Here is a 20,904-nt window from a genome sequence, read left to right on the forward strand (position 1 = left end):
CTTGCAGAGGCATATCCGCTGATTTGTTTCGTTTCTGGAAGAGGATTTCATAAACAGGTTTTAAGGAAGAAGTTGTCTGCAACTAAATTTCAAATTTTACAAAAATGAGCAACATATATATCCAAGAGCCTCCAACAAATGGAAAGGTGAGAAATAGTCATACTTGGCTGGGAAAAATTTCCGGCAGAATTATGAGAAAATTGTCGGAAACGAGGCAGTTGTTGTAAAAGTATGGCGCGCAGATTTGAACATTTCAAGTCAACAAACTGTCCAAGTAGTAGATCTTTTAGAGTTATCGTCGTCTCGCAACAGCTGGCTTGAGTAACGAAATGTGTATCGACATGCTGTATCATTGTTTGCGTGACTTAGCGTAAAGAAATCAACACTTGGGATAAAATACTGAAACAGGGCCAGTTATTTACATCTACTCACTCTTGATCAAAATTTCAGTTCTCTCGACTGGCTGCCATTCATTCAAGCTTATGAATAATTGTGATAAATTAATACGATATATCCTGCTTGCAATCTCGCTGTTCAAAATTTTGGTGAAGTGGTGAAAAGTAATTGAGATTACCATCTTATGATTTAAATAGTTTTTATTAAATAATTATTCCAAATTCTTGTTTGTTATACCATTTGAAATAATTTTCTTTAAAGTTGTTTAAGAGGGTTTTAAAATAAAAGTTATAAAAAATTCTTTTGCAACCATTACAGCTTTTCACAACTACCATTTACAGCTATTTTCACTTAATCACAACAGGTTCTTCTCATTACTTCATCTGGAGAAATAGAGATTGAGTTGTGGTCAAAAGAAGCTCCCAAAACCTGCAGGAATTTTGTTCAGCTCTGTCTGGAGGGATATTATGATGGCACTATTTTCCACAGAATTGTCAAAGGTAAACATTGATTAAGTGACATCCACAAAATATGATGTGTTACACCAAAAAAATATAGTTTTAATTTCCCCAGTGAACTCATAGAAGGAGATGATAGTGTATGATTGTGTCCAGATCATTCATGATTGTGTCCGTGGTTGATAGAAGGGTCCATGTCTACTTAAGGTTCTTATAATTTAGAAGCCAGGAACTATATATTAGTATTAGGATGCAAAATTCTAATACACCTGGTCCAGCCTGTTTCAGAATTGGTCATTAAGGCACTAGTGATACCTATCCTCGAGTATGCCTGCCCAGTCTGGAATCCTCATCTGGTGAAACACACCAAGGCATTCGAAGCAATTCAGAGAAGAGTGTCCCGACTAATATGTGGCCCAGACAAAGAATATCCTGAAAGACTTCTAGAGTTAAAATGGGACTCTTTAGAACTGAGACGGCAATACCTTAGCCTAGTTCAAATGTATAAGATTATATTTGGTTACTGTGATATCAATTGCCATCATTACTTTGATATTATTGGAATAACTCGAAGTAGAAGTAAGCATGAGTATAAAATAAGGCCTAAAGTTGCTCGTAAAAATTGTTTTAAATATTCTTTTTTTAATACAAGTCATATATTAACAATTGGAACTGTTTGCCTTCTAAAGTAATGTCAGCCCCAAGCCTTCAGTCTTTTAAAGTTTCACTAATTAAGTACCTCCGCTCATAATTACCCCAAATACCAATTGGCTTTTTTTTTTTGTTATAGTTTTTTTTTTGTTTTTTTTTTGGAGGATATGTCTTAGCATGGGAATTTAGTTTCCCCCTACTACTGTCCTGTCAACCATTTTTGTACCTTTATTCGATGTATGGTTACGAACTGTGATTAAAGATTAATATTAAAGATTAAGGAGTTTGCTTCATGTTATTACCCGCTTGTCTGGCAATTGTTGATGAACCCATCTAAGTTGTCAATGACATTGTCATAGTTGTTGGGGATCTTGCAGTGGTTATCAGCAAACTTGCTTAAGTTGTTAATGAACTTATCCAAGTTCTTGCTGAACTCACCCAAGTTGTTGGGGACTGATTTCAGTTGTCAGCAAACTTATCCAAGCTGTTAGCAAACTCATTCACGTTTTTCCTGTAGGTTTCTGTGTGCAGGGAGGAGACCCAACAGGAACAGGGATGGGTAAGTTATATGCTGTGGCCAGTTGATAAATATGGTCTTGTACTTGGTTGATTCTTTAAAATAAATTTTCTATTCAATGTGGTGTTTCATGTTTTCTCAGATACCTGTGAAAAGGTTGCATTTCTCTTCTTCTTTTTTATTTTTTTTGTTCTTGTCTCAGGGGGAGAATCAATTTATGGAAGACCTTTCAAGGTAATTATTGAACTTGATTTTGGTTGATGTGATCCATTTTTGTAAATAGAATGAGCTTCAGAATAATGACTTTAAAAATGTTTAAACTTGTATTTAAAATTTTTCAGTGACTTGTTTTAAGGTACTCTTTGCTCTCGTAGGATGAATTTCATCAAAGGCTTCGCTTTGTGCGCAGAGGGCTGGTTGCAATGGCCAATGCTGGACCCAATGATAATCAAAGTCAGTTCTTTTTCACTCTTGGAGCAACACATGAATTGAATGGCAAACACACCATATTTGGCAAGGTATAAATTTTAAAAAATTGTCTTTTGTTGGGGTGATGCAATTACTGGTGATGACTATAGAAAAAACACACAATGCAAAATACACCTGTGCCAAATACACTGAGCAAAGTGAAACAAACAAAATGCAATTCAGGACTAGAGTGGATGCTAAACTGAGAGTTGCTCAGAAAACTCCAGGTGGGACTACCCAAAAGAATACTGCAATTAGTTAGAGAAGCATTCAAAGCCAGGACCTCTGGATTTCAAGGGTTACACCATTTTTCAATTTGTATCTAATTATGTATATAACTTGTATAAATAGTATCTAGTGCAGTCTAGCTCTATCCTTGCTGATGGATGTGTTTATCATGCAATGCTCTTTTGATTGAGCACCCTCAAAACCAAACCAAAATAATCTCAAGGATGAATCAGCACAAAGTGCAATATCATAATGCATGAAGCCAATGAAAGGCCAGTGTAACAGAAAGGAAAACTATATTTAATTTTCATGTTTTACTGTAACAAATCTGGATAAAGTTTGTCACCTCTGTTTGTAGGTTGCAGGAGACACCATTTACAACATGATTAAGATGGAAGATTGTGAAGTTGACAGTAATGACAGACCTCTTTTCCCTCCTAAGATAAAGAAAACAGAGGTTCGATGAAATGATTGATTTATACTTCCTTAAACCCTTTAATTCCTAAGAGTGACTAAGACAGAATGTCTCCTTACAATTTCGATACAATAAAGAAAGTTATTAATTAGGGGATTACTAGTTGATCTAATACCAAATTCTCAGAACTAATATTATAAGAATTGTTTGCAGAGTGAAAGGTTAATTAAATATTGGTGTAATAGTTACAGTCTGTAATCATTTTTTCCTCTCATGAAGTTAACTCATCTTCTGTACTATAGACCTGGAAGTCTTACTTAAAATTATTTATCATGGGTCAGTGAGGTATTCTAATATCATATAAGGGAAAAAAAGTTCAAATAATGGATCAGTGAAGGAAATAATGGTTTAGATTCAGTAATTACTACTTATCAATAGTGAAACAAAAATTCCTCATTTTCAGGTTTTATATAATCCTTTTGATGACATAGTTCCAAGGCAGAGAAAAGAGGAGGTGAAAACAAAACCTGAGGAAGAAAAAAAGAAAAAAGTCAAAGGAACAAAGTAGGTGCCACTGCAGCTTTTCTCTTCTTGTTCTTTTTATGTGTTAATATATATTTACATGTAGTATTTTTTAAATGCCTCAACATAGACCAAACTAATAGACTGAACCCAAGTTTTTGAATCAGTTAGTATTACATCTTACATATAATTGCCTTTGATAATCAGTAAGAGAGATTTAGAACTAATTAAAAAGAGATTGCTTTTAGGTAATGTTGTGGTAACATCAAAATATGATATTTTGTCACCACAGGTTTTGTTTACTTCAAATTTGATTTCTTGTAGAAACTTTAGCTTATTGTCATTCGGGGAAGAGGCAGAAGAAGATGAATCAACAGTAGCTTCAGTTTCAAAGGTCAGATTATAATAGTTATTTTATTAAATTGTTACCAGAATTCCTCTCATTAGTATGGATTAGTACTTTACACCCTAACAACAGAATGCATATTCTCCATAGTGTTCTCTATACATTTCTGCTGAAATTTCTGAGGTAGCTCTTCAGAGCAAAGAAACTCAAAAGGCATATGAAGTGCTAATACAGGGATTTCAATAACTGTTTCCATAAGTGACTGCTAATAGTGTACTAGGTGGCTGTGCCCCAGAAAAAGGGCTGTAAGGTAACACCCAAACATGAACCTACTTGCAGGATATACAGACAGTGGTGAGAGGTCCTACAAGTGGTGATAAACCACTGGTAACTTGCTTTTATTGAAACTCCCAGCTAAGGGGCAGAAATGGGATTATCAAAATTCCCCATGGTATATGTTTACTGCAAGATTATCAATTGTAGTAGGGGGTTTCACTTGCCAAATGACGTAGCACTGGTTTCTATAAAAACTCACAACTTTGAGGAGGGAGTCCATCTTATCCATTGGTTTGCTTCCTCCGAAGTTGATTATTATTACAACTGATTTGAATTTACTTTCTTTTTTCTATTATTTCAGACATTAAAGATGAAAAGCAGTCATGATTTGTTGAATGATCCAAAACTGAGTAAACAACCTGCTGTTGAAAATACAATTTCTTCAGTTAAGGTATCATTGATATATGTCGGCAATTGTCCTGCAATTTTAGAGGAGAATTAATAATTGACACTTGAAAGTGTTACATGTATTTATTCTGCTCTTCACACCATGTCTGGCAATTTTGTTGTTTGCATGTTAGCAGTCACCTTGAATCAACCCATGTCCAAAATGCTGTAAAGCTCTTACTCTGACAAGGGGCTGACATTCGAAACATCAGCTATAGAAACTCTGTATGGTGGCCAAATTACATTGATAAAACCAAATTATCTCATATTACCCTCCCACCACCACAGCACCACAGTTTCTCTAAAAGCTTACCCCCTTTATTCATGTCCAAAATTCTCCACCCACCACATGCTACTCACCCTCTGGGGGATTCTACTTTCCTATTACTTGTTATAGAACTCATTGTTGTTTTGTGGTCTTCTTGAACTTTTGAGTGACCTGATCTTTCTGAAGGAAAGTAGAATGATTTTTCAAAAGATGCAAAGGTGATTATTTAAGAAATTCCCCACTAATTAATTACAGAAATTCTTAATTAATGAACAAGCATCCCGACTTTTTTAGAAAAAGGAGAAATCCAAGAGTAAAGGCCTAGATGATGACAGTGATGAGGAGGTATGTATTTTAGGTTTGTTTGTTCTGTATAACTCATTTTAAACACTTTGTAGAATAGATAGTCACTGGACAATTTATCCTCCTAATCAAATCTCTGAACAATGTCAGTATCTAAGCAACTGTGCACCTACCCCTCCCCTAACCCAACAAGAGTCAACTGATAACAAGGTAGGGGTAATGTTGGGTTGGGGAGGGGTAGGTGCACATTTGTTAAGGTACTGACATTGATCCCAAATCTTCTTGTCGTTCTGATATACGGTACACTCTGTTAACCATTTTGTTATTACTGTTGCCTAATTAATTGTTGGTATTCATTTTCAATTCAAGACCCCTAGGAGTGACGTCCTCTTTTTTTTTTCCCTTCAGTGAACATATTTTGACTTATTTTGGCTGTTGACTTGTTCAACAGCACTTCATTCCAGCAGTGAAAGATTGAGGGGGATGATTGAATCATTTTTAATATGATTGTTTATGCCTATAGAATACCGATGGACGGGATTTTGACGCAGATATGCGAGACAAGGTGCGAAATAAACTGAAGAAAAGGAAAGCAGAGGAAGATGAGGATGATAGTGATAGAATGAAAACAAAAGAACGATTAGAAACCAGGTTAGTAAACAAAAAGGGTCGTCACTACTTGACTCTGGGCTCTTTTATAGGCAAATGAAAAAATACTGAGTCTGACATGAAACAGCTGCCCAGAATTATTGACACTTTAACCCCTAAGAGTGACTGGCATCTTATTTCTCCTTACAAGAATACCCCTGATTAAATCATTAAGTTCGTGAGAATAAGGGAAATGATCATCTACAAAATTCTCAGAGCTAGACCCCTTGCAGACCTGATGGGTTCGCGTAGCTCAAGGCTTCATAATTTCCCGCAAGTGAAGGAACCTTTGTGCCCGAGCCCTTATAATGAGGCCATTTAGTGTTAACAACTGAGTTGAAAACGTAAATTGACCACCGTAAAGAGTTTAAAGGCTGCTCTTGTAATGAGGGCCTCCCTGTAGGTGATGCCCATAGTTATTAAGCATGTTGAATAGTTCGGTGGCTGAAAAATGCCCATTATTCCTGCCTCTAACTAGCGTCACACGTTTTCTTCTTTTGCGCACAAGATGCGAGCGCGAAACGAGTATTATGCTCAAGGGCAGGAACGAACACAAAACAATAGCTATACTTTTTGCGTTCTTTTAACTCAGTCTTGCTAGCAAAGAAGAAGAGGAACCGCAATCCAAGATTTCTTCCTCCCGTGCTGAATATAAAAGACTGAAGCGAGAACTGATGGAGTCAAAAACTGAGAAAACTGAAAAAGAAGAAAGTTCCATAGGTATGAACACTTGTATGAGCATTTGCAAATTTTCTGAAGACGATTGGCAATTTTCTTCTGGCTCGCACGTAGCCAGTGCCAGTCCAGGCGGGCAAAAAAAATTCATAATTAAAGATAAAAAAAAAAAAACAAAAAACGGTATACTTGACGATCAGACATAACGAAAAGGGAAAAATGACATTGAGATAGTCTATAAGATAGAAAAGGAGGGAAAGAATGAGAGCAGATTTTACGTCAAATTAAGACCATTCGAAGATATTTTTTTTTCTTTTACCTCATTGTTTCTTCGCGAAAATAAACCTCGGGATTTCTACCAGATTTCTGCGTTTAGAGAATAAAGTCTGTCGTGGTTGTTCTCTTATCGGCTTCCTTCTTAAGTAGCGGCTCTTCTTACGGCCCCTATTTCGGAAAGATACGAAGATACAGACATACCAAAAAAATTAAAGAAAAACTTTACGTTAAACATTTTACAAGCTGCCACTTAGCATCAATAGACTCACTTCTTCTGCTCAAGCCAACTCAAATTTAAACATATGCCAGTCTCCGAAATGTTAATACTCATAGTACGGTGTACAATCGGCTTCTTGATTTAACTCTGTTATAAAGCACAAGACAGTGAATTCACGCGATGAAATTTAAGAAGGCGTAAGGAGAAGTCTGAAATATAAAGATTCTTTATTACCCTCGAATAAAGCTTCTCTCGGGTCAATTCTCCTTTTAGAAATAGTCAAGCACTGGTGGTTCAGTGGTAGAATTCTCGCCTGCCACGCGGGAGGCCCGGGTTCGATTCCCGGCCAGTGCAGCGCTGTAATTTTGTTTTTTAAAATTTATTATTTTTTTTATAGCTTTGCTATTTTAATGAGTTTCTTTACAAAGCTCGTTTACAGATGGAGAAGGCATGCTTGTGAAAACATCCATCCTATGAAAATGTCAAAACGGGTCAAAGAATCAGAATAAATTACACCTATGTTGTTAGAGGGGGGACTTTTACGCCTCATTAAGCGTAAAATTAACGAGCCCCTATAAAATGATTTTTTTGTCATTTTAATTTTGATTTTTGATAGAGACCAAAGAATCCGATGTCCTGGCCGCTTTCCATGCTGAGCAAAAAACGTATCTTGAAAAAAAGAAAACGAGCCAGAAAAGAAAAGGAGAAGGAAGAGATGAACAGGTATTATATCACGAAATGAATACACAACGAAGCCAACAGCACTGATAATAAATCAATAGTTTATTTTGGCTAACTGAGCACAATCACCACTAGGTTCAGAGGTTTCAATAGAGGCTGGTGTCCAGCGGTCTACCGCCACCTACAGGGGTAGTAGTACCCCTACAAGACTCTTATCGCCGTCTGTTGAGCCTGCGAGCAGGCTCTCGTGTTTTGGGTTTCGCCTTACAGCCCTTTTTCCGAACACAGCCTCCTATTAAACCGACGGCATCCGCCTATGGAAAAAGTTATTTTAACCTCCTGCAAGTTTCGCACTATCATCATTTGTCACTCGCTTTCGTCTTTCGTTAGTGTTTGCGTTAGTGTTAATAAAAGCGGCTGTTGGTAGTCTTAATTATTGGCTTTTTTAGACTTGTCCGATGACACCGATAATTTAGTTGTTTACTCCCATAAAGGCTGAAACTGGCTTAAGCAAATCCTTGTTGTATAGGAGCTGTGTTCTATTTGGTCCATCTTGAAAAATGTAGCCTAAATGTGTCAATGTTGTCATCCGTATTCATCTCTTCCTTCCGTAACAATTCTTGTTTCTTCATGGTGCTTTACTTCTTCAATTGTGTCCTTCTGTCTCTGCGAACCAATATTTTGGGGTTTTGTTCGAGTTGAAGGTAGTTTTACATAACTCCTTTAATTAAGGTTCTCTCTATTTTCCCTTCATACTCTAACATCAGCATTCATTTTCTCCGCACTGTTCTCTCTACAATTCCTATGATACTATCAAGGAGAACTGATTTGTTTAGCAGTCAGGGGTGTCTTAAATTTCTGATCATCTCCTTTATTCTCGTGACCTTGACACTGGATTCAAGGGTGACACTGTAAGGAGAATTTAGAAGCCGGTCACTCTTTGGGGATAGGCTTAACTGTTACCGACATATTTCCAAATGTGATAAGACGAGTGTAACTATTTTTCTTTATTTGCAGACCCTCTCTCTTTTGGCGTCATTTGCATCCAAACTTAATAATGTTGAAGGAGAACAAGAGAGAGAGGAAAACGAAGGAAAAGACATTGAAAAAGACGAAGAAAACCAAGATGATGACACTGGGTGGTAAGAGAACAAAAACACAAAACAAAACCAAAGAAGTCAACAACATAATACTTTGATTTGATCAATTGAGTTAATGATATAAATTGGCCACCAAAGAGAGTTTCTGAAGCTGACATTTCGAGCGTTAGCTGTTCGTTATAGTGAAAGGCTAACGTTCTGACTAAGGGTTCTATAACGCTCTTAACGTTAGCTTTAGAAACTCTCATCCCGTGTCAGGATCTCTCCCATGTCAGTATCTGAACAAATGCACACCTACCCCACCCCTTACCAAACATTAACCCTAACTTGTTATCAGTTGACTATTGTTGGGTTAGGGGAGGGGAGGGGAGGGGAGGGGAGGGCGGGTGTGCAGTTGATTGGATATTCACATTGATCCATCATCTTTAACATGAGTTTGATTGGTGCCTTTGGTGTATTTTTCTAGGATGTTTCACTCGTTGAAGTGCGAAGCTGAGAGCAAACGAGCTCGGGATGCTTACATTGAAAACGAAGATACATATGAAATATTTGATCCACGAAATCCCATCAACAAAAGACGAAGAGAAGCGAGTAAAAAGGCAATGAAAGAGAAACGAAGGTAGCACCTTTAGAAAACCTCCTTGGACTACTTGTAAGTAAAACATTCCACGGGACAAGCGCCGGTTTTTGGTGATCCTTGTACCAATCAAAAACTGCCAAGCTTTCTCAGACATAACGCCGGTTTCGGACAATATCATTGGCTCAAGGTTACAACCAAAGAAGGCCTTTGTTCTTCAGTAGATGAAGAATGTTTCTTTTTGTTGGTGATGTTCAAATCACACGAGAGTGGCGAGTTGCAGCTTTTAAGAATAACTGCTCTGATTTATGACAGCGGTGGTCAAGATCGGCTGAAAATTGATTAATTTATGCTGAGAGATAAATAGTTTTCATGACAGTTTTGAATGGAGAACAATCGATGAAGAAATATCCACTGTGGAGAACTCATAAACGGTCGTCTATTATATCACTGAATTCCAAGTTTCTCAATTCTTTAGGCTCCACAGTTTACATATGATATAACCTCATATATAACCTATACATTGTCTTGCGACAACTATTGAAATGTATTAAAAGTCTTACTAATCATTTCATTAATTTTCATGACCTTAACTAGTGATCCTGTGCTAATATTTTAGGAGAAATTTGATTCTGATCATTCTTAGGACGTAAGAGCTTCTTTCCTCTTTCAAATATTGTGAAATATGGTTGAAGCTAAGCTAAAACGAAGTTTAACAACCATCTCGTGTATTTTTACTTTGAGTTAAGGTTAAAGTAATAAACAGCCAATAACGAACGGCTTACCCTCAAACAATGAGATTTAATACGAAGCAGATTAAGAACAGAGTTCGTCAAAACCTTTGACTGCGAAGGACGTGATTATTTTCTAGTCCTTGGTCTGCAAGTGACTTGTTGAGACCAAGGGAACTCGTGACTTGTTCAGACCAATAGCGTGCAAGCGAAAATATTAGATGGAATATAAGATTTGGTTTTTTTTTTAAGTTTGATACATTTCTAAAATAAATAAATAAAAAATGCTTTGGTGTAGAGCAGTTTTTCACGGCAAATCTGTCCCGCAAACTCCATTAGTGTTTATCTCTGCTAGCCGTTAGTCTCATTAGCGCTATAATCGGCAATTTCCTCATAGGTTAAGTTCATAATAATTGATTTTACATCCTTCTGCTCAAGATGTGCATGTGTGGGCGAGTTAATTAGTTAAGCGGAAAGTGCCCGCAATATCCCTGCCAAAAGTCTTCTCAAATGAAGGCTATCGTTTGGATAAAGTTTTAGTTGACATGCTGGAAATAGTTGTTGTTCATACCTAGAGCTGTGAATTGGGCCATGAATATCTTTTTGATAGAGACTTTTGAGACCCAAAAATGTTTTTTTTTTTCATTTTGCTTCACAATTCACCACTCTTAACTCGATCCAAACTTTCCTAAGTAAGGAAGTAAACTATAATTCTAAGTGTTATGAGATTTTCCTTAAGACACTTCCACGTGACATTTAAGTTTACCCAAGAGAGATAATCTCCCTTTTTGAGTATTTTTCTCGTTGCTCAGTGTGTAGGTGTGTGAATTTGAAATTCTTAGATAGGAGTAATTTTATTCAACTTTCCGCCCACTTTGGCCGCGAAACAAGAAACGATCACCCAACGACACATTTGTGTTGATAAATTTCCTTTTTGGCTCAAAGTAATTATTAAAGGAACAATGCCAATGAAACAAAGAAAATAATATTGAATAGCTTTCTAGGAGTTTAGTAACCATGGCCAAAATTATCAATGCAACTCAATTGAACAGAAGCTAATACACACAGGAACACAAATAGAGTCGCGTGCTTAAACAAAAGTGTCGGGTGATGAAACAAAGACGCACCAGCCACATTTTGTCTTTTATTGACTAAGTATAGTTGCTGTTTCTGTATTTCCTCTGAATATACCAGACAAACAATGTGCGCATGAAAGGGGTGATGACCTGGTAAAAGATTTTTTTTTCTCGCGCAAGTTATTTTTAACCGTCTCAAAAGTACAAAACAGCTGTTGTTTTCTTTTTCCAGCCGCCCGGAGAAACATCTCGCTTCTTTTAATCCTTTATAATAGCAGTAATTTCCGTTGCTTATCTTATATTTTTACATCTACTGCTCTTTTGTCGGAGGATAGTCAATGAATTCTTACTCAAGTACAGATACATTGATACTCCGATGCAGTGTTGAATAAGATTTTGTCGAATTTTCTTGGGAGACAAACTCCGCCTTAGAAAATTTTACAATTTAGGTGAAGAAATATTGTATTTCGTTTGCGATAGGACATCGGAATTGCTCGGAAATCTTGGAAATTCAACAGGTAAAAGGATTGCCATAGTGGTGTGAAAGTTATTTTCAACTGTCGTGCTTAAGATAAGGGGGGAACACAATGGGTGGATAAAAACGATAATACTGTATGCTCTCTCTTTGTAGAAATTGCAAGACATCAAAAAGTCGTTCGAGTTGGAATTAGTTCAAGAGTTTGATATTTGCTTGAGGTTTTAGGTAAAGGCTGGATAGGATATACGGTTGTAATGAGACAGTACAGCGCGCAGTTTACTTGTCGTGTTCTTAAGATATTTCGGAAAAAAGTATGTTTATCTTTTGTAACGGACGCGTTCTAAGCCGGAACGAAAAAACTTATCACCGGAGTAAATCCTATCTCTTCATTTCGCATACATTATTTCACTTCCTCGGTATTCCAGAATATAAAAAAAATCATTATTAGTGATCGTTTGGGTATTTTCCTCAAACCTCAGAGTGAAAATATCGTATAAAACAAATGTTCGTCGCTGGCAAAATTTTGTATTTAACACAGCTTGTAATGGCACTGATGGCTACCATTATGAGACCAATACAGAGAGTGAAATAGATAATGGGGTTAAGCTCTCTCATGTTAGTTACCCAAAACGCAGGGTTACTGTCAGTTTTCAAATGTATTCCAGCTGTTTGTAAAAGCAAGCGCGTTAGCTCATTTTTCACCGTTTTACCAGTTGTCAGCACCTCCCGTTTCATCGGCCATCCCACTCAATGAAGACGTGCACGTTCTCGGTCGCCTGGGGCGCTCTTCCGCCCGGCCCACAAATTACACATGTGTTAATAATTCTCTCTTGTTTGTTTGTATTAGACATTCAGTAAGGTTTTAGAATTCCTCCTGTTTGTTATTGAAAAGTTGTTATGGGGAATTTAACACCAAGGTGGAGGTTAATCGCAGCTATTTCCGTATCCTTCAAGGTGATTTGCGGTTAGTTTTGTTCGCTGCGTTAACTTTTATTTTTGTTACAAAGTCTGATCTCATGTTGTTAGTTTGTTATTTTACGTGCAAACTGATTTCTGTTTTCCTTTTGTGAACATTCAAGTGTTAACCTCGATAAGTCTAAATAAACTGATTACTTTTAGTGCATATTTCTTTTTAAATAGAAGTGCAGCTTGTTTAACGTAATGTTAATGGTTTTTTAACGACTGAATGTGAGGTACGAATTTTTTTTTTGACTCCAAATCACAATAAACGTGTAGCCTCCTAGTGCAAGTATATCGTGATGTTTACCCGGACGAGAAGTTATATACAGAGACATTTTAGATAGATGGAAAGGTAAATGATCTAATTTTGTGACGTGAAAAGTTAACTTATATTTTCAAACTCACAGTAGGGGACGGGTGTGACAAAAAATTAGGTGTGGACACTGAAATGATAGATGAAAAACAATCGTTCCTAAAATAAGAGAAACTATTTCCCCTAAAGCGTCTTGAAAACAAACCGCAGCTATCGGCTCATCAGATTGCTGTAGATTGTGCATTGACAATCCTTAGAGCTGTTACTATTGAGTATTTTCATGACGCAAGTGACCTTGCTGTCAAAAATGATCTTTGCTCTCAGAGATTTGTCCGTCCTTGATCTCTCATTAATTTAATGTTACTCAGTTTATCAGCTCAACAATCTCCGAATTAGACAGAAACATTACACTTGAATGAAGTACGTTGATGTTTTCAATGGTAGCCGATCTTTCATTGGCACGAAAGCAGATAACATAGCTTTCTTTGTTTGTGAAATTAGTCAGCGAATTATTTCTTAAGTGCACAAGTCTCCTCACTTAAAACCGTGAGCCACTAAAGCGCGTTTTCGCGCAACGCGTGAAAATTTGATTAACACCCTAGTTCGACTAATTTTTGCGCTATTTATTTACTTAAAAACCCCAAAATTACTAAAACAGAAGCGGAAATATATACTGATGATAGCACAATATGACAAGATCTTGATCAGAGAAAGTGTTTATTAATTAGAGCGCTCAGTTTCTTTAGATGGCAAATCTCTGGACAGATAAACATAATAGTTTTAGAGGGTTCAACATCCTAACGCATTACAAATAAAGAGACGATTTAACTCTTAAACAAACAAACTAGACACAACAGCGGGGAAAAAAACTATTTACACAAGTTAAAGGATAACAGTAAACACGATTACAAAGAACAGTCTTAGAAATAATTACACTATTTACAATTCCAGTCTGCAACAATTCGTGGACAATGTTCCACTGAGGCCCTTATTTGTCAGATATTAGACTCATATCATCACATTAGACCGCAGTTAATACGGAAAATGTGAAATATCTGTGCGTGTTGTAAAATGTAGACATCTTCAGAGAAAGTTAATGCGCGTCAAATATCGATGGCGCGTTTGAGTCGATAACATTTGTTTCCATTCCTTCCATGAATGAAAGAGAACAGTTGGTTTGTCTTTTGCAGTGTAATTGTCCTTTTTCTCGTCTTTCTTCTTTGAGCTTTGTGTCAGAGACATCTTCGCGTGAATCTTGATTCTGCTTGCTGTTGTCGCCCATGTCTTTGAGAAGATCGTCCAGAAATCGGATGTACTTCATGGCAAGTCTAAGGATTTCGTTCTTAGAGAGTTTCCTCTCTGGTGGATAAGTTGGAAGTAGTTTTCTTAGCTCACCAAACGCCAGATTAACGTGTTGTTGCCTCCACCGCTCTCTGCTGTTTGTGTAGAGTCGTTTCATGTACGACTGACAGTGATTGTGGTACGAGAGTGTAAGTCTGTGTCCTGGCGGGTAAAACATTGCAGCTTGTGGCGATGGTGTCGGGCTTAAACTTGTTTCTGACCCGCTCGAGCTGCAGGCAGAGCCTTCAGGTGAATGTGCATATGGTTCGAGAGCTGTTCCTTCAAAATGCTGATAATCCATGTTCATGATTCGTCCCGCAAAGTAACTGTACTCTGTTACTAACACCAGCAGCTTTTATACACCACACGCGCGCACGGTCCGTCTGATCAATTTTCCTGTCTTTTGTCAAACGTGTTTTCAGCCTGCCTTCAATTTACCGATCAGCTTAATTGCTTTTCATTTACAATAGCTCACCGATAACCTTTTGCTCTGTGCTACCCCAGAACGTTCGGTGTACATCGAAGGCGGTGAGCAGCTCAGGCTCGTGTCGTGTTTCGTTTCCCGAGTTAGGAAATTGACCTTTCAAAGGACTTTCTATTTTGCGTAACGTAACACCTCTATAGACCAATCCGCACTCGGATAGCTCACTTATGTGGCATGGTGTCAAATTGTTTTTTAAGACAGTTGTTAGTAGTCGTTTAGTGAGTAATGTCTTTGTTGTGTGGTCTTAATGATGTCTCATGTCTGACAGTAGACTCTTCAATTCTAAAATGAAACAGATCTTTCTTTTTTTTATATCGAGGAATTTCGCATGAAATCACTTTCATTCACGTTTCAAGTTTCGGCTCATAACTTTCTAGCGTCACACGGCCTACAGCAGACCTACCTTGGGCTGCGTTTTATTAACCAATCAAAAGCAGAATTGTTTGACTTGCCTCGGTCGTCTGCAAAGCAAACAATTTACGACACAAAAGATGTCGGGTTTGTGTGTACGGTCCGTTTTGATCACGCTCGTTCCACACAATGTAGCGTGTTGTTTCAAGTCCTTAGTGATAATGAGGTATATCGTTTACTGGTAGGAAGGATAACAGAACTCGTGGGATTATTCTCACCGTTTGAAGAGATTTTCATGCTTGAACCAGCAGGACTCGAGTGTTTTTCTTAATTCGTGGTGGGATGTTGAAAATCACGGCAATGACATACATAAACCATTCACAAACTCTAAATGACGTGTTCTATTAACGTGTCAAAGGAGCAAGGAATGCGCGTTTTGAATGATACCGTTTCCTCTACAGGAGTGCCGGCCAAGTCTTCCTATGTGACGCAATAAACATTTTTTCTCAATAATGCCTGCCGGATTATTTAGAAATTGTCGATTTTCCTGTGTAAAAGAAGTGAAGATTCCTTTTTTTCGCATCAATCCTATTTAGGCAATATACCTTTGCCCTATTTGTGTTGATCAACATTTGTTATGTTCAGTGTTACCAAACTATCCGGAAATATTAAAGAATTCACTGAGTTGTGGGATCCACATTCTTCCGTGTTTGCGGCCGGCTCTCTAATAAGCTTTTAATTTTTTTGTGTTACTCTTTTGAAGCTTAGCGGCATTGTTTTTCTCAGAAATATAATCACCTTTTTTATTTTTTACATTCGTAAGATATTGGTAGTGGAAGAAAGGAAACTATCGTTTAAGGATCTGGTGAACAAAATTCGGCCTACAATTAGCGATACAGGTAGGTATGAAGGCAGTCTTGATACTGAAGAAATCTATTTGACCTCTTTGAAACAATATATCTTCATTGATATGGAAGGTAGAGTTCTTTCGTGAAACACACACGCTGGTTAAACGGCGGTTTTGTCTGTTGAGGTTTTTTTTAGAATGTCGGAAACTTCAACAAAAAGATTTACAGTTTGTTGAAGTATTTTGACGAACAAGATTTGCGGTTTGTAAAATTCATTATGATGTGGCAAATTGTGTCTCTCTATAACTGGATTAAATCGGTTTCTAAGGTATCCAGTTGGAATATTTCTTGACTCGTTATGGAAGGAGTGTTTATTGCGTGTACTGAGCGCCAAAGAAACTCTCATTATTTTATTCACAGACTGCTTTAAAAAGAAAGGTCTTTGACGAACAAGAAATTAGCATGAATCCTCGCCATCATTCAATTCAAAGCTGTAGCGCCTTGTTTTGTTCCGCATTAATAATTCAAAAGTAAAATAAAAACTCAGTAACTCCCTCATTATGTGTTCTACTCTCGCCTGTTTCTACCCTTCAAGACAATTTTTTTCGATAGTGTGATTTTTATAATTATTCCAATCCTCCTCCTAGTATGGTTTGCTTGAATGGTGCATGGACAGAATAATTTTAGTGTGAAGTTTATATGGTCTAAGTTGCCATAAATGTCAATGGTTTGCCTTTAGACGACATATGTAAAATTAATAGTTGATTATTTCACAGTGATGTGTTAATTCGAGAATTTGTAACCTAGTGTTGTAGATCAGCGAACACTGACTAGGGAAATTCGAGTCTGCCGGCAGCTTCAGAAAACGGTTGTTTTACTATAGATATCTTAAAACCATAAGAAATCAAGACATAACGATACATCTTTGCCCCATAATAGACTGTTAATGGTCCTGCTAAAAATCTGGTATCCAGAAGTTATGGGTTGAACTTGCTATTTATTCACGTAATTAAATTGGGCTATGTTTAAAAAAAGACTTGAATTAACGAAAAGCTCAATTGCAATCATATTTTTTTCATCATCATGGTATTGATGCTATTCAGTCATTGTTGTTATTTTTTTTTTTATTAATATATCAGTTTATTTTTGTTATGTTAAAAGAAAAAGTTACTTAGTGTTTAGTTTGTCTTAAGGTTGTTTAATTTTGTGATATTCTTTTGCAAGTGCAGTTAGTGAAGAAAGGGCAACGATAGTCTTGATTGCGTGCGGGGTTTGCGCGTGCGTGATTATGAGATTGGGAAGTAAATGTAGCTCAGAAGTTTCAACATTTCTTTCCAAGAAATAACATAAGCCTTTGTGTTGAAGTCGCTCGCTGAGCAGGAAAGTATTGTGGATGTCTCAAATTGTAGTCCACGCTTTTATATCCTCACACCTTGATTACTGTAACGCACTTCTCTGCGGTCTACCTTAATATCAAATCGATCGCTTACAGAAAGTTCAGAATGCTGCGGCTAAGGTGATTTTTCAGATTCCAAAATTTGACCATATCACACCTGCACTTATCGACCTACACTGGCTCCCAGTAACGTTCAGAGTTCAGTTTAAATTGCTCCTCTTTGTTTACAAGTCCTTACACAACCAAAGTCCTCCCTACATTAAAGATCTTTTGTCCCTGAAACCAGCTACTAATTATGCTCTTCGCTCGTCTGCTCAATCTCTTCTGTTCGTTCCAAAAGCCAAGTGCTCTTCACTTGGGGATCGGGCCTTTGCTCATGCTGCACCTGTTTTATGGAATTCGCTGCCATTAACTATAAGAACAAGTAGTAGCCTCACCATTTTTAAAAAGCCTCTTAAAACATTTCTATTTAGGAAAGCTTTCAGTTTGTTTCAATAGTTCTAATGTTTATTGCCTTTGAATATTTTTATTTTAATTAGTATAGAAATTTAACTTATGTTAAGCGCTTCTGAATATTGTTTATAGTTTTAGCGCTATATATATCCCTTATCATTATTATTATGAGATAGTGGTGTTCTCTTTCTTCTTAAAAAGATATATAATGGTCTATTTCCTCTCATGCAATGGAAGTATTAACCATCATTGCATGCCACTGATTCAAGTGAATACACACCCACTTACCTAATATTCTTGGTAGGATATTATTTCTCCCTCAGACGATATTTGTCGATTGAAGCTATTTGATGCTGTTATTTTGTTACAGACAGTTTTGTTAGATCTAGTGAGGTCTCATTGTTCAGCTGTTTTCTTCATTAGTTGCATGCCTGCCAGTATTAAGCAGTTTAATAGCCGACCACACCCGTCGGCTAATATGTCACATTTTGAGCTTTTTCTGATTCTTGTTAATTTACAGCTTCGTGTGTTGAGATGACAATTCACTGTTGAATGTTTCTAATATTTCCAAGGCGCGGTAGACCCTTTTTTAATTGATATCTCTTATTAAGTCGGTTTTGGTCTGCGGTTTTGCACGAACATACTTTTTTCTTAACGCAGTTATGTTATTAATTATTTTTTTGTTCTCAAAATAACCTGCATCGAAAGGATGTCTAGGTTTAGTTTTCTGTTTTTATACACTGGAAAGTTTTATGTATACACAGATTCGAGTTGAAAATTAGCCTCTACATTATTTTCCATGGCGTCTTAACCCTGAATCATCGCTCATTTTATCAACTATATTAACGCCCTCCTCAAAAACTTTGAGGCTGAGAAGAAGCTAGTGGATAACGAATTATTGTAATGATTACAAATAGTGCCCAAAATAATGTGAATAGTGCGTTGTTGTCTTTTCTAAAGGTTCAGAGTAGTAGGCCGGAATTCATAAAGTTTATGAAACCGTTTTGGCCGTCACGCATGCCAAACATTTCGTGACAATCAATGAATGGTTACTATGGAGAGAGAGAGAACTAGTAACTCAACCCAAAACTTTACTTGTTCGTTCTTTTGTCATTTTGAATATTATGTCATGTGGTTTCTTCGGCGGTGAATTCTGAGGTTTCAATGCTAAAATCAGTGCTTCCTGTTTCCCAAAAAAGAAAAAAAAAAATGAAAACGCAAATCATCGAACAAACAACGGATGTTAGGGATTTTCACCTCTTAGTGCTGAGGTTTTAAGCTTCCTTATGTTCGCATCGGACAAAAACCCGAGCGAAATAAGTTATTTTTAGGGATTCCTTAAGTGTCTTAACACCTGTTAATGAAAGTTTGCTGATGTGGAAAGTAGCATGATACATAGGCGGCTCACGATCCTAATAGAGAGAACCCACTCACAATGAATTTAACCCTTTAACTCCCAAGATCTGATTGTTAATTCTCCCCTCTTGCTGCGAGACGATTCCTTGTAAATTAGATGCGAGAATTTGGGGAAAGATCAAGCTAACTTCTATCTGATAAGTTTGAGTATCCTCATTAATCGTTTGCTAAAAATAGTGTGGAAATTATAGAGCGAAGTTACATGTTGGTCACTTCTGGGAGTTAAAGGGTTAACGGACTCTTAACAAATGGCCCATAAAATTGTGGGGAATTATTCCTGTCGATAGTAAATTTTAGGTTTACAATGTTCAAAAAGGAAACAAATGTTATCAGAAACAAATTTTACTCACGTTCCTTTGGTAATTGATATTGTTTTCCGTTGTTTTGGAGTTTATTTGTCATTCAATAATAAACCAACCGCGGAACTGGGTAAACGGAATTCATGGATGACCACAATTGCTGAAGAAGGAAATCCTGGATATGGTTGGTTTTGTTTCCCTGTGCTTTCTGATTGGCAAAGAAACTTGTACTACGCAAAAAAATTAAATTCAAAACTGAAATTAGTCACGCCTTGGTCACTTGCATTTTCCCGCGCTTTTAGCTGTTTGGTTGTTTTTACTTTGAGTTCTCATTGGCTACTTGTGATATTTTCCTTCGTTCTGATTGGCCGTGAGGATAATTTTGGTTTTTTGTTCCATGACACCCAATCGGAAGAGCTCCCAGTAATCCATCAAAGTCAGTTTAGAAGTTTACATGATAAATTCCTAGGATGTTTTTAGGGGTATTTTTAACGATCTGTTTCTCGATTATCCTTCACTTTCGGTTAATATTAGCCAACGGAGGTGTTTGATGTTTAAACTCCTCGTCAATCATAAATGTCAGTTGCAAGGAAGTTCAAGATGAAATATGGCGACTGATTTGACTTTGGATCCAGCAGGAGTGGGGTGGGGTGTTTTGTAGTGGAGTGGGGTGTTTTGTAGTGGAGAGGGGTGGGGTGTATGGTATTGGAATGATTGCGTAACTTTGCTTTAAAAAGTTGTCCTAAAAACAGCACTGATTTTTCACGTCTTGATCACAGAGCAGTTACAGAGCTTATTTCGTGCAGTTGAACACTGATGCTCTCTTGCATTTGTGAGCTGTTAAATAAATGGTTTGAACCCAGCTTTTTTTGTTCAAGTTGTGAAAGATTTCTTACATGGCTGTTGTCATGGTAATCCATACTTTTAAGAGTTTTCGTTAAGCGACGTTTTCTCCCGGTACGTTTTTCCAATTTGCATTTCTTAGGAAGACAAAGTAAAAATAGTAAGAAAATGTGTTTTTCCACTTATATGTTTCCTCTTTTTGTTAATCATTCCATACATTCTTAGATCTTTTAACTAATGAAAGATATGACTTCGTAATGGAATGATTTCACAGAGCTAAATTTCTTGGTGGTTTGCGTAAAATAAATGGTGTAAGTTGTGTGTTGATTCCTCCTCCATCGCATGAGGATCAGAACATTTTAGATCAAACTAAAAGATTGCAATCCTAGAGCCCTTTTGTAGATTTTACAGAACATGTTTTTGATTCATTAAAATTGATGATCCTA

At 37.0% G+C, this 20,904-nt stretch overlaps 2 protein-coding genes and 1 non-coding gene across 4 annotated transcripts; 2 read left to right on the top strand and 1 right to left on the bottom strand.

Moving 5' to 3' along the window:
* Positions 1 to 7: 7 nt before the first annotated feature.
* LOC113669551 (spliceosome-associated protein CWC27 homolog) lies at positions 8 to 10,261 on the top strand. 2 transcript variants are annotated; one of them, XM_089188138.1, is made up of 15 exons: positions 8 to 146; positions 761 to 896; positions 2,023 to 2,064; positions 2,225 to 2,256; positions 2,397 to 2,540; positions 3,077 to 3,175; positions 3,597 to 3,697; positions 3,980 to 4,049; positions 4,639 to 4,728; positions 5,287 to 5,337; positions 5,819 to 5,946; positions 6,536 to 6,663; positions 7,728 to 7,834; positions 8,810 to 8,934; positions 9,359 to 10,261. In XM_089188138.1, the coding sequence occupies exons 1-15, from the start codon at positions 105 to 107 to the stop codon at positions 9,513 to 9,515; spliced, it is 1,452 nt and encodes a 483-aa protein (XP_089044264.1). In that variant the 5' UTR covers positions 8 to 104; the 3' UTR covers positions 9,516 to 10,261. The 2 variants fall into 2 exon arrangements, with proteins under 2 accessions (XP_089044264.1, XP_027041407.2); XM_027185606.2 differs by having other exon boundaries at positions 6,545 to 6,663.
* Trnag-gcc (transfer RNA glycine (anticodon GCC)) lies at positions 7,395 to 7,465 on the top strand. The gene has a single exon. It is a non-coding gene; the product is annotated as a tRNA-Gly (tRNA).
* Positions 10,262 to 13,727: 3,466 nt separating the features above from the next.
* On the bottom strand, positions 13,728 to 19,113 carry LOC113669467 (uncharacterized). Its single transcript, XM_027185500.2, has one exon. The coding sequence runs from the start codon at positions 14,673 to 14,675 to the stop codon at positions 14,121 to 14,123; it is 555 nt and encodes a 184-aa protein (XP_027041301.2). The 5' UTR covers positions 14,676 to 19,113; the 3' UTR covers positions 13,728 to 14,120.
* Positions 19,114 to 20,904: the final 1,791 nt, after the last annotated feature.

Source organism: Pocillopora damicornis, chromosome 11 (genome assembly GCF_964200805.1).
Source record: "Pocillopora damicornis chromosome 11, jaPocDami1.2, whole genome shotgun sequence".
Classification (NCBI taxonomy): domain Eukaryota; kingdom Metazoa; phylum Cnidaria; class Anthozoa; order Scleractinia; family Pocilloporidae; genus Pocillopora; species Pocillopora damicornis.